Below are 13,733 nucleotides of genomic sequence, written 5' to 3' on the forward strand. Positions count from 1 at the left end.
GGGTATAGTTTTAAATCTACCATGCTATTAAATAAGAAGGGCAAATCCAGCCTTGGCACGTCTCCCTTGGCAATGTGGGTGATAAACCAGGGAGTAATTTCCGTTATTGTATTTAACAGCATGTTTCAGATTTATAAGCCATTAAAATATGACTCCATTAATTAGAAGGTAATTGTGGTATGTCTTTCTAGTGCTGAGGAATTAGCTCAATTTGAATTCAGCGTGGTTAACAAAGGCAGTTAGCTACTGCTTTAAATATGAATTAAATGTATAAAACATTATGACTTCATTGAGAACAGGACTGGCCCAATGGCATATGCTCAAAAAATGGACTGTTGACTTCACTGAGTTCAATGGGAACTTTGAACTGAATGAAAACATGATTAAGCCCCTAATGGTTCTTTCTGCAAGTGATTCGCACTTGAAATTCACTTGTAAATTTTGTATCTCTTTAAAGATCATAAAAGAGAAGGTTAGACTACATGCAAATTCTCTTCTTTCTGTGTGATACCAACACCTGGCTTTAGAGTAACTTCGCAAAGCAGAGATGGAAAGAGACTGAAGAATAATGACTAAGCACTTGTCAGTATTTGCTATCACCAGTAACTGTTATTAGAAAATCCAGTTTTGCATATTAGATATTAGACAAAAGCCAACAATGGAACTGGAGCTGTTTGAGGAGTTCTTGTTTTCACAGCTGGCAGTTATCATCCCTTCAGCTGGCAACCAATATGTTCTCCATCCTAATTCACTGCCGTGCAAAGTAGAATCAGTTGGCTTAATTCACGGACAGCATACTTAGCTGTTATAAGCTGATGGTCTCATGAAGGCCTTCTGGAGTTTCACCACTGAATTTGGGAGTATTTGAAGAATTACAGGGAAAGCAAGCATCTGTTTTACAGTGCTTAGTTCAGGCTGTCCCTCAGTTTGGGTAACACTTAAGTCCTGCTAGGGTCTCCGACACTGAACGGTGTTCAACAGACTCTAGCAAAAAGACTTGTCTTTCTGGAGAAATAAAAAAACCCAAAACTAAGCTTTAAGGTAAATGAAGCATCTTTTTAATGAGCTTTTAAGGTAATGTGTGTTGGTACATTGTAAAGGGATTTGTGATCTCTCTTAGCAGATCCTTCTTTAGTTGATTGTAAGGAGTGTATAGCCAGAATTGTATGTTGCAATGTACAGAACTGGAAAAAGGAACAGAAGGGTTAAAGCTGATGGTAAGAAAAGGCAGAAGGGATGTTATGCCCCCCCCCGGGGCACTGGTGGGGGAGGGGAGAGGAAGTGAGATCGTCTGTGGCTGGAGCTTGCCTTTTCTGTTGTTCCTTGCAAGTCTGTGGCTCAGTGAAGATACCGCTCTCTTTTTCTCTCTCTGCCATATCTCCAAGATCTGCAAAGCGAAAAAATATGTTGTTTGCTTTGTGTGTTTTGTGCTTCACAGCCTGTGACCTGTGTGCCCCCAGTCCCAGCCCCAGCAAGACGTGCTGGCCACTGTAGGGCTCTGGTGGCCGGTGTCCCACCGTGCCACCGCTTGCCCTGCGCTTGGGACCTCAGGAAGGGCAAGGAGTCTCCCCCCCCCGTTAAGGCTTTGGGGCATGGATCTCACAGCTGGCCATGAAGGATTTCCTGTGCACTCCAGGGGATTAAACATTTGACCTCGGGCTTTCCTGCCTGGCCGGACTTCCCGCTTGCAGTGTGACAGAGCTGAGGGGCGGTGGGGCCAGGGGTGGCTGCTGAGCAGTGAGCAGCCAGCACCAGCACCTGCTGGGGCTTTTCCCCTGTAAGGTCCCTTGTAGCCCTTTCCTGTCAGCCCTGGCAATGACATCCCTTAGCGCCTCTGTCTTTCCCTTGCCCCCTTAGAGAGCCCCTGACCAGTCCAGCTGCTTGCCCTTGCCCACCTATTGCCTGCCACATCTCACAAGCTAGCCATCCCTTCAGTCATCCCCTCCATGGCCCATCCCCTAGCCAGTCTTGCTCCTGATCCCCGTCCCTCTCCCAAACCTCTGCCCCTGCTTCACCTTTCCAGCCCTGTCTTAAAGATGCTGTCTTAAAGATTGCTGCATGCCATGTGCATTTTTGGCTGCTAGTGAAGAAGGTCTAGCTAGTGCAGGAAGGTCTTCAAAGAGGCTAGGCAGATGCTGCAGGAACTGGAAATCTTGCTTTCAAGTTGATGACTTGCACCTGTCTGTGTTATCTTACTATCACTAAATGGAAGAATATCTAGAGCTATCACTCCTTTTTCTTCAGTCCCTTTAGAGCATAATCAGTAGCAGAACCCTTCAGACTGACACAGCAGGTAATTCAAAATGCTCTGATTATGTAGGTGGACATTCCTTATCAGTGCTTTCATTTAATCAAGGATGAGTGCTTGGAGAAAAAGATTCTTTCCCTCTCTTTCACTCTGCCTAGTCAGATCTCTTTGAGAAATGGCAAAAAAAAGCAAATCTACTGGGGTAGATGCTTTTAGTAGAGATTCCATCATCTGATGAAGTTGTGTAAAAACACAGTATATTTATTTAGCTTTAAATGTAAGACTTGTGATATTGTCCATGAATTATTGTGAAGTGTATAAGGCTAATATGAGATGTTATCACTCCTACTAAGGCCCCAAAATACAGTTGCACAAAATAATTCAACTGAAATAAAACAATCAGGAAGGTTTAAAATTACGCTAAGAAACTACAAAAAAATCTTGCTAATATACCCGCTGACAATGAAGTCTGAACGGTTGTTAAATATAATCTGGCTCTAAAAGAATTAATATATATCAATCTTTCTACAACATGCATTGAATTTGATTTCCTCTATTCTTATTCCATGTAGGGCTGTCAAACTGAGTGCGTGGCTGGAGGATGCGCAGGGGAAACCACAAAACATGTGACTGAATCTTTCAAGGTAAGTTGTTTGCTAAAATGTGAGTGTCTGGAGCATTTCATTCAATGGTGCCAGACATCATCCGTAATGTGGTAGTGATTGTTGTGCAAGAATTTATAGCTGCTCACATGCTTGAACATCATAATTTCGTAAGCAGGAATTTCAAGAGTTTCAAGAGGAACTTAAATTAATTATTGTTTCAGGTATTAGCTAAAAGTCATTAAGCAAAAATTAGCGTGGTATATCTGAATGTTTCTTAACTCTTATCTGCTTTAAAAACAGTATAACTCTAGATTGATTACCCCACTAAGTTCTCCAGACAAAGACTATGTAACACTCCATATTTATACTTTATTATTTGTTAAACTTTGGCATGGTGTTCAAAAATAGATTTTTCCATCTAGTTTCAAAGTTGCAGAGTTAAGAATCTCAGAAGGACTCCAAAGCCCACCACAGCTCTGGCACATTCTCAGCGCTCAACAAGCAAACAGAGCTATGGTAATAATGAGTGCTGAGGAGGGGCCAGGAACTGACATGAAACTGAGCCCATCTTTTTTTTCTTTAATCTTATGCTTAGAACTGAGTTCGGTTAAGATGTCACTCTTCCTCCCCCCACAAATGTAGCACTAGTAACTAAGAGATTTGTTTTAACAGTGTGTGGATACAGTTGTTAACTTTTAATTTTCTTTTGGAAACTCAGAGCACATCAACACATGCTGCTTTTGACTTCTACCTTCTATCCTCACTCCCATTCTCTGCCTCTTTTTTATTTCTCTTGCCTTTGTTACACATCTGTAATTCTCTTTCTCCCCCTCTCTTTCCCTGCTTTACATATAATCTTTAAAAAGCCTAATCTATCTTTTGCAGATGTTTAAAAATATTACCCAAAAAAGTTGACCTCACTAGTGCTTTTTCAGCAGTTCCTTTCCTGTTATTGCTGACTATTGTCAGCAGTACATGAGATGAAATTGTAGTGATGCACTTTGTAACCATCATGTTCTTCCTGATTCTTTGGGCAGTGTCCGGTCCAGCGCAGTCTTCTGAATTATGCCTAAGTAGTTATTTCCCTTTTAGCTGCTCAGACTTTAACCAGATATAGAAAATAAATGCTGCAGAAAATGTGTTGGTCTCCTTGATAAGATTTATTCTAATGCTGGTCTCACTGTAAACAGCAAAGAATTCTTGTGAGAGTCCAAGACTGCAGGATTTGGTCATGTAGCAACATGCCATTTAATATCTTTTTCACCATTCTCAACCCTTCCGAGTCCTTCTCTTCTTTGTTTCTTTGCATTGAGTATCTCTGACAATTCTGTCTGAGAAGGATGATTTAGGATGACTTTTCAGCCAGAAGGTCTGCTTTGTAAAATGTTGACGTAAGCATGTAGCCAGTTATGAAACTCCAGGATCTGATATGTATGGAGTGCAGAACTGTTTTGTAAATCTACTTTGAATAAATAGACAAGATAGATCTCAACAGATTCTTTCAGTATAGTTTGCTAGTGTAAGTATTTGAAAACAAAAACAATTTCTTTAGAGAAAGGAGACCCTCTCACTTGTGTAACTGTCCTGTACTGTTTCCTCCTGCTCGTCGGCACAGTCCAGATGGAGGCTAGACAGACAGAGTGGCGATGTACTCTGATAGTGTTTGGGTCATAGGTGAACAGGCCATAAATTAGAGCAGCCTTAAGACAGCTTTAAATTATACTGGCTGTCAAGCAGGTCCCTTATCAAAGCTCCAAATATTGGGTGACTTGAGCCAGTTTTGTTTCCTTCTATTCTTGTATGTCAGCCAGAATGGCAAATCATGAGTGGAGACTCTGTGTGAGGGGAAAATATATTAGCAGGTGGGACAGATGGTCATAAAGGGAATAATGTTAGAAAAAACAGCTGGATCAGGCTGAAGTCTAATTTCTAAGTCCTTTCCTGTAGTATAGGTCTGTTTCTGGAGATTAAATGCAGTCACCACAAAGGGGTTTCTGGTCACTAGAAAATATTGTACTGTGGGGTGTGGGTGTGGGTGGGGGGGTGAAAATTATGATGGGCGATATGTATTGTTTGCCACATCATGCAGTATAATAATAATTTGCAGTTTCTGTACCTTCATTTTCAAATCAAAAAAAAAAAGTATAAATAAAGGAAAGATGACACCAGGCAATGACAAATAAAATAAAACTGGATTCATTCGAGGGCGCTTCACAATTGCTTCTATGGAAATAAGTTACGGCTACAACTTCAGAAGCTATTGGTAATGATATTTCAAAGAAGGCTGCTATTTATGTGCAAGTAACCTAAGTAATCCAGGACTGTGGGAATGGAAATACAGAAAACGGGGTATGGTTTATTTTTATACTTACATAAAACATACTGTTTAAAGTGGATGATGCCAACATTTGAATACCAGATTTCCCCTCTGAAGACATTTCTTTTTAGAATGCAGTGTTGTGCTTTTTAGGTGGATTGTATGAATTTCACTGCAATTTCTATCTAACAGGGGGCTTGAAGAGTTTTTCCCCTATACACTGGGAAAGAAGGAATGTTACATATAGGTACTAGGGAGTAGTGAGTGCCTCTGCTAGCTGTTGACTGTTTTTAATTCTCATGGACTTCTCTCAAGTCAATAGGTCAGAATCAGAACTTTGTTCTTATTAGTTGCTACTGAAATACTTTTAAGTTTGACCCACATCTCCAGTTAAAAAGCTAACCCTGGCTGCTCTGTGATTTACAACAAACCTAATGTGTTGCACTTAGAGTTAACACATCACCAGTAATCTTGGAACAGATGAGGAATATTAGAAGGAACAATGATTATGCTTAGGTTTCCTGTATTGTAGAAAATGTCGGATCTCCAGGATTTATCTACCCAGCTCCTTCCACCAGAGTGAAATCTTTTTTTATCCCTAACTATTGTTTATGTGTATATATTTTTTTTAAAGAACTGGCTGTGGCTTGTGACCATAACCTAAGAAGTTATATTTTTTGTGTATTGTGGCATCAGATTTCTAGGAAAGGCATATAAAACCAATAATTGAAACTGCAGCCATCCTCTGTGTGACTGAATGTATTTCAGAATGTTGAATCAGAACATGCACATACTGGGTTTTGCTGTTGTATATGCCTTTTCACATACAGTAGTTTCATGAAATAACATATGACTAAGGCACTTAATCTGTGTGATTTGATAATTTGATAAACTGTTTAATGTATCCATCCTTCTCGTTCTACTGTCACAAGACAGAATGATTGTTGTTTGGGTAACTTAATGGTGTATTTCTGTATTTTATCATAATTTGGTTTCTTTTAATGTGTACGTTAGCTCTGACTTTGAGTTCATAACGCTTGGTCTTAAGAAACTAAAGGCATCTATGAAAGCCTTTTTTATCCGCATGTTATCAATCTATATGCAGAAACACGATTTTAATCTCTGTAACTTTTTGTCATGGAATGCATTTTCTCTTCAATGAGAGTCTAATACATGAAGATACTTAAAGAAGATATTATCTATTTCTATTCTGTTTCTCTATATTTTGATGATTTGAAGCTATATAGAATTAGATAGTCATCTTAATTGTGCAAAGCGCAGTTATTTTGTTTTAATTTTTAAGGGCACATTCACCACTACAAATGCCAAAATTGTGCAGACCTTCTACGGAATACTGGTTAGCGTGCTATGCTAAAACAGAGTAAAATAGCTATAGTTTACAAGTTAATCTGGATTGACTTGCTAATAAGAAGAGTTGTGGTAGTGGAATGAAAAACGTGTAAGTGGAGTTCCTACACCTGAATGGCTCCTCATGTTACCTTAAATAACTGTGATTATTTCTGCACGGTCTTCTGCAGACAGACCCAACCTTGCTGGGCTCCAAGCCAGTGGGATGTGAGCCCATGGCAGACTGGAAGCTATACAGGCAGGTTAGTGCAGTGCTGCGCTCAAACTAATGATCCCTGTTGAGATCTTGGACTTGCTAGACTGAATACAATACTACGCTAATGTTTGCCTGGCTTCCAGTTTGAAACTGGTTCATGTCTAGCTGTGTGAGACAGTGGATATAGTGAGATTTCTGTGATGCTGTATGCCTCAGTATTTGTTTCTTGCATTGCCATAATGTCTTAGAGCATTATGAAAACTGAGTTGTAAACTGTCTGCCATTCTGCTAGGGACTGTACAAACTGGAACAAAAATATTATTTCTGCACTGTGGGTATAACCTACAAATAAACAGCCAAAATCTCTTCACAGAGATCTATAGCTGTAATATTTTTCTCCTTCAGGTGAAGTATGAAGAAACCGAAAATGTATTTCCAAGGCAGGTGTTTGTGCTTCAGATTGAGACATTGCCAATAAAAATTTTAAGGATGTTGATTTTGTTCTTACAGGTCCTGTCACGCATATGTTGCTCTTCCCTATAATAGGACCTTTAGCTGAATATTTTAAAACATGTAGTCTTGGCGTCAAATTACTGTGAACTTGTTGGGTTTGTGCAAAACACGGGGTGCTGATTCTGTTTCTCTGCCTTATTTCACTTTCCTGGCAAATAATATAATGTAATATTAACATTATATATAAACAGCATTAAAGATAAAGAATAGGTCTGTATCTTATCTGGAAACGTTAAAATTTATAAATAAGGTGCACAGTGGTGCATGTTAGGATTTTGTGCAGGAGTGATCTATGCAATTAAGAGGTAAGTTAGATCTTACTGCTTTATGCAGATTTTGGGGGTATTATTAGTATACATTAGAAACAGGTGAAAGATTCCTATTTTCTATAGAGAAAAATATCCCTATTTCCAAAACAGTCTTTCAGTGGAAAACCCAATGAATTTTGCATTTTCCATGTTTACATTAATGAAATGGGTTTAGATATTTTCGTATCTCTTCCCCTCTACCTCATTCTCAATTTGTCATTTTGTACTGACATCAGTAATTTATTTACCTTGCAAAGCACACAGGAACTCAGTGAGCCAGTTTCTAGCTATTGATTCTGCTGCGAGTTTTGAGGAGAATGCCCTGGTTTGATGTTAATTTTTTATTTCCATTTTAACATTCTATATTCTATTATATACAGACCACATTTTAAATTTTGATTAATCAGAAAGAACATTTCCTTTATGAGAAAAGTTGTATGGGAAAAAAGTAGCAAAATGTTTTATAGTGATTTCCCAGTCTCTTGATGTTGTGAAATGAGCAATAACTCCCAAAAATGTGTATATAGGAAAGCTACTTTTATAAACTGTCTTGAAGCAGTAGAAGACAATCAGTTAGAGATATATATATATTATATTACCCAATAAGACATCTCCAGAAGTTTTATGTCCTGGAATCACAGCTCATGCAGTCCAGCCTCCCGTTGAATGTGGGACTGTCATCAGCACTAGACCAGGTCAGCCGTGGCTTTGACTATGGGCTGCACTGCACTCCTCTCCTAATGAAAATGTCTTTTCCAAAGTCCGATTTGAACTTTCTAAGCAAAAACTGTGGCACTTTGCCACATCTTAGGTCATCTGGATAAAATTTCCATGGAAGTGCATAGCTTTAGCCACTGTTAGATCAGGATACCAAGCTAGAGGCTGGTTCTGTTGTTATTACAACAGTATTTAGCATTTATCTATCTTACTCCATTTGAGGATCAGCCATTGCTTTCAAAGAGGTCATTCTGGTTTTAGCTTGATTTCACCTGAAGCTATTAATTTAGCTTTTTGTTGATGGCAATTAAATGATTTGCCTACTGTTATCCATTCAATCAAAAAGAGATTGGAAGTAGTAATATTATTAGATCACAGTGCCTTCATATAACTTGATTATGCCTCCTACTAGGGTATGTATATACTGCAGAATTACTTCAGGTGATTTGCAATCAAATATATTCCCTCATCTTCATCTTTCAAGAAGGAAACCAGCTACGACAAACAGGAGATTGAGTGACAAGTGGTTCCTTGGCATTCTGCATCCACACAGGCATTGCACACAGTCATTTGAATGTTACTAATAATAGCAGGAATTCGTCCTGTGGTTGCAGCTCTCTATTAATTGCACTCTTCTACAAAATATGTTTCTAGCATATTACAAGAGTCCTGTGTTTTAAAGGTATATAAACCCAAGAATTTATTAAAGAAGGCTAATACAAGCTGGGCAAGATTGACTTATGCATCTGCTGCTCTCCTTCCAGCTATCAGAAAAGTGTGGTTAGAGTAATGATCAACACCCAGTGTGCTTGCAGTAGAGATTCCTGTTTTGACAAGAGGGAGAAGAAACAAGGCCCAAGATGTGATAATGAATGTTTCAGTGGTTGTTGGCTGTGAGGAGAAGGTGCCTTTCCTGAAGAAGGCCATGCAAGTTGCATGCACAGGTAGAGCACTAATGCAGCTCAGTATTGCCAAGTATGACTCTATTTGGCAGATCATGCTTCCAAATCAAGTCTGTTATCGCAAAGTAGTGGTAGTAGAGAAGCATCACTGATTATTCCTTCAGGACTGTGGTAGCCCAGAAGTGCTGCTGAGCAAGGACATGTTCTTAGAGCTGTGAAAATAATTCACCATGATTCTTCCATGCTAGGCTAAGAGATGATTTCCCAACAGTCTACAAGTGGTTTTTCATGCCCTTGGGAACCTGTCTGTCTTGCGGCATTTGAGATCTGTGGTCACTCTGTTCAGTGTAAACCCAGCAGCAAGAAGTAGTTCTAGCTGTGTTTCTTTTGAGAAAAGTAATGTCCCTCAAATAGTTACAGGGCTTTAGCTGTAGTAGAGAAACTGATTGCCTCATTATCTGAAGTTCTTGGATTTGTAAATAAAACTTATTGTCTTTAACAAACAGCAGGAGCTTTTAGCCAAGATAAAAGGAAGATGCTGGAAGAACAGTTTTGTTGAGTTAATTTATAGCACAAGGAAAGTGATGCTTTATCTTCTTTTTAACTAGGAGCTTAAGATAAGGTTTCTGTAAAAGCACAGAGGTTGTACTAGAATTTTGGAAATTACATTTGGTTCGTATCTTTTTCTGGTTTTATGTTTTCTGAAAGTGAAGAATTGCTTTTAAAATGTAAGGCTTTAGCAGCAGCCGGTGATCCACAAAGGAAACTATCTGACCCCCCAAGCTTATAAAATCCATATTGTCCATGCCCATTTTCAAGATTTCTTAATTTTTCCCAAATGGCACTGTGGTATTGAGTCTTCAGATTTGATATTAAATGGATTCTTTGTTCAACATATAGAAATGAGAACTACAATTAAGGAAGAGAATTTAGTCTTTTTTTCCATATGATTCTCTTAGACTTTCTGCTTGCTTCTGAAATTATCCATATATTCTTATGAACTAATAGCCTAGAGAGCTTGAAATGTTTTATCTTAATCCCACACTTATTACCTGTTTACAGGAAAGTATTGAGTATGCTCGATCAACAAAATATGGCAATTTCTGTGGCAGATAAAGTGGTAAAATTCATGGCAATTTGTAAAGCTTAACTTGTGTCTACCAGTGTGAGAGAGAGGGATGGAATAAGGGAAAAGGCAGGTGTGGTCAGCTGAATGTTTGAAATTATTCCTTAAACATGTGTGTAAGAGACTGTACTATGAAAGTTTTTGTATTTTATATTCCTAAAAAACTTTTTTGAAATTCCCTTGGAAATGATAAATTGAGGGTGCCATCATTCCATAAATCCACCTTCCAGCATGTCTGCAAGCTTATTAAAATCAGGCTAAGAAGATTTAATTATAACTGCACAGGACTCAGACATGTGAGATTATGACTCTATTCTTGGCTGTTCCACATAATGTGTTTGTTACTGGACAGGCTACTTAGGCCAAATATTTCTTACTTGTTTGTTGGAAATTTAGGTTTTCAATTCATTTCTTCCATCAATATAGTTACTTTTCTTAAAAGCGTAGCTATAAGTAAGTGTTTCATTTTTTGTGTTTCAGTTTCTTTGTGTGAAATAGAAATGATAGTGTTTCCTGAACCCTAAGGCAGTAGTATCTTAAATCTTTGTACATCAATTTTTTTTAAATTTTGTGTTTATAAAGCATTATTTGAAGATCTAAAATACTGTGACTTTGTAAAAATAAAAAAAGGGATATCAGTGAAATGTCACAGATCTTTATATTCTAGTTTTGTGTCACAGGCCAATGTGAGCCCTCAGTTTGTGTTAGACTCAAACCTTCTAGGCAAACTCTTGCTAAAAATGGACTGTTGTGTTTGTGCTACAGTACGGAAATACAGTGGTTGTGAGGCAAAGAACAGCACAGCATTAGAAATTGTGTTAACCAAGCTGTCAGATCTTTTGAAAAGAAGCAGCAGGTATTAATAATGAATAATATGAGTAGTGTAATTAATTAATGTGTCCCATTAGTGAAGAGGGGCCATAGTCTTGTATTTATGGAAATACTTGAATATGAGTCTATGAGAAGATTTTCTGTACGAGGAATTGAGCTATTGCACGATTGTGGTTTGTGTTCTCTCTTATCGTTCTATACAGAATTGCTTCTTTCTAATCAAAAGCCTGGGTATATCTAAGTTGCAGTCAGGAAGTGGAATTGCATGGCCAAAGCAGATTTTTATATAGCTAGCTTGGCCAGCAGTAGCGGTAAGTTTCAGCAGCAGTGCATGACTGCATTAAAGCCTGCTCGTACTTGCTCTCCATTCACACTTTCTAATTGTGGTAGAACGCTATTGCCCCGTTCAGTTAAGTGACATAGCTGTTAATAGTTAGCATGATCGAAATGTAATAATCAAGGGATCTGTGCAGCTTCTGGCCCTATCTTTAATAGTTTTATCAACATCTTGATGGTTTATACTTTAAGGAACTAGCCATACTTGAAATGGTTTATGTAATTCTTTGATAAGTAAGATACTAGATTAGTGTGTAATAGATCTAAAAATCCTGTTAGCTGGAGAAGAGGAGACTGGCTCTGTTAAAATCAGATAAATGATTCCTTAAGATTTTCTTAATATCAGGTAGAGGCTTTCCTAAAAACCCATAGGAATCCCATTCCCTCATCTTTCTTAACTTTAAAAAAAATCCTTTGAAACTTTTATCAGTGAAGAAAGAGAATAATGATAAAGGGACAAACCAAAAGGATTATTAGTTCATTTAAGTTTCCTGCAGCAGTAAAAGTTGGTGAGGCTGTAAAGATTTTGGTAGTTTTGCCACCTTTATAATCCAAATTCCCTCAAAGTTGGAGGAAGGGGTCTCTACTAACTTAAGTGAGCTTTGGGTTGAATCAATGTGAGTTGGTGCAGGACATCATTTGAGTACATGCAGAACTTTTAGAATTCAGTTAGTGCCATTGAAATCAATGACATTATTCATTATCCATGTGCTTGAGCATTTTGTAGGGTAAGACCAGTTTATTCAATGCTTACTCTACTGACTGGCCAGACTAGCTTTCTAACATCTTGATTTTCCCTTCTGGTGCATTTTGTCAGCTTCAGATTGCATTTTGAGCTGTGCTGCTGCTCTAGGTGCCGTGTTCAGCCTCTAAGGGAAGAAATTTACATCAGTTCCAGACACTTTCCTGCTGTCTTGCTAGACATCAGGTTCACTTCCCTGCCTACCTCTCCAAATCAGACATTACCTGATCAGAGTGGAGCAGCCATCAGGTTGGGGAAAGGTTAAAGAAGCCAGAGGAAATGCTTTTCCCCCTTCCTTTTCTTCCCATTGCTTGGGGGGGGTGGGGGGACGGTGGTGGTAGAAGCTCATTCTTTGATTTGACAAGTATTTTATTTGATATGTTTGATAAATACCTGTTATGAATGATTTAGGTAAATGTGTTGCAGAGGACGGGCTAGTCCTTCCAGGTCTGTCTTCTGTGCTTTCATGATTGATTCACAACTGATCCAGAGCCCTGACTCCCTTTTGCTTTGTCATCTGTTCTGTGTTTTATTACCCAACATGCGGTCAACCTGATGCAGTTTCCAGGCACCACTCCAAATACCTGTGCTAACAAATACTACCAGATCAACTCTTGGGGAAGCTTTATGTTGAAAAATTTCTGGGTATTCTCCCTTGGGTAGCAGAAGACGTTTTGTTATGTTTTGTTTCTCAATTTTTACAGTAGGAAGATTAGAATTTTCTCCCTGCTCAGATCTTATTATATCTTGGCATACTTTCCATTCTCAAGCCTCAGGCTGCGATGTAAATTTAAAATAGTAATGACTGTAAAGGGTTTATAGGCTAGCTTAAATTAACATTACTTTTTCTACTTACAAGCTAGTAATAAATTCATAAGATTTGTCTCAGCACCTCTTATACTTCTGTTTTGAATAGATACAATTCTTATTGCTCTTACTATTTCTACTGTAGACATTCTTATTATTGTCATCAGAGCCATTTTGGGCTTAGTCCTATACAGAAAGTGGTGGCCTCTTGCAGTCTGTTCCAAAGAAAGTAAGGATGGGAAAAGAAACAAGTGCCCAGAGGAATGGTTTGCCCACAGTCACGAGTAGGACAAAAATCTCCTCACTCAAGTGGATCGTGCATCCGTGGTGTCAACTAGTGATTAGAGGATAGAGCTGTTAGTTAGCAAACTAGACAAAAATAAACCCTGTTAGAAAAGGCTGAATTTGGTTGCATCCAGTTGAGCGGTATTCAGCATTTCTATTTCTAAGGCAGGATTTAGGAATAGGCAGAGCAGGTAACTGCCTTTTTTGCCCTGGTGGAGGAGAAAAGGACCAGTTGCCCTAAAACCACACACAGCCCCTGTAACCTTTTTCCACCTTGTAGTTGCACAACCCAGCCTGCTGCTTTCTGCTCTGATGCCAGTGATGGAGGATTTGGCACGTCATCCCTGACACGTCTCTGAGTCTGGCAGTAGTTTGGCACAAGCCACGTTGGTTTGTGCAGTAGTAGCTGTTGTTAAACATGATGCACTACAT

The 13,733-nt window shown here is 38.7% G+C and overlaps 1 protein-coding gene across 1 annotated transcript in view; it reads left to right on the forward strand.

The window, feature by feature from the left end:
- The window catches only part of BCAT1 (branched chain amino acid transaminase 1), a 66,849-nt gene that overhangs the window by 15,168 nt on the left and 37,948 nt on the right, over positions 1-13,733 (forward strand). Inside the window, exon 2 of the mRNA XM_026066904.1 lies at positions 2,821-2,892. Coding sequence (XP_025922689.1) covers positions 2,821-2,892 — 72 coding nt within the window. The remainder of the gene's footprint in view (positions 1-2,820; positions 2,893-13,733) is intronic.

This window comes from Apteryx rowi, unplaced genomic scaffold (genome assembly GCF_003343035.1).
Source record: "Apteryx rowi isolate R43461 unplaced genomic scaffold, aptRow1 scaffold_25, whole genome shotgun sequence".
Classification (NCBI taxonomy): domain Eukaryota; kingdom Metazoa; phylum Chordata; class Aves; order Apterygiformes; family Apterygidae; genus Apteryx; species Apteryx rowi.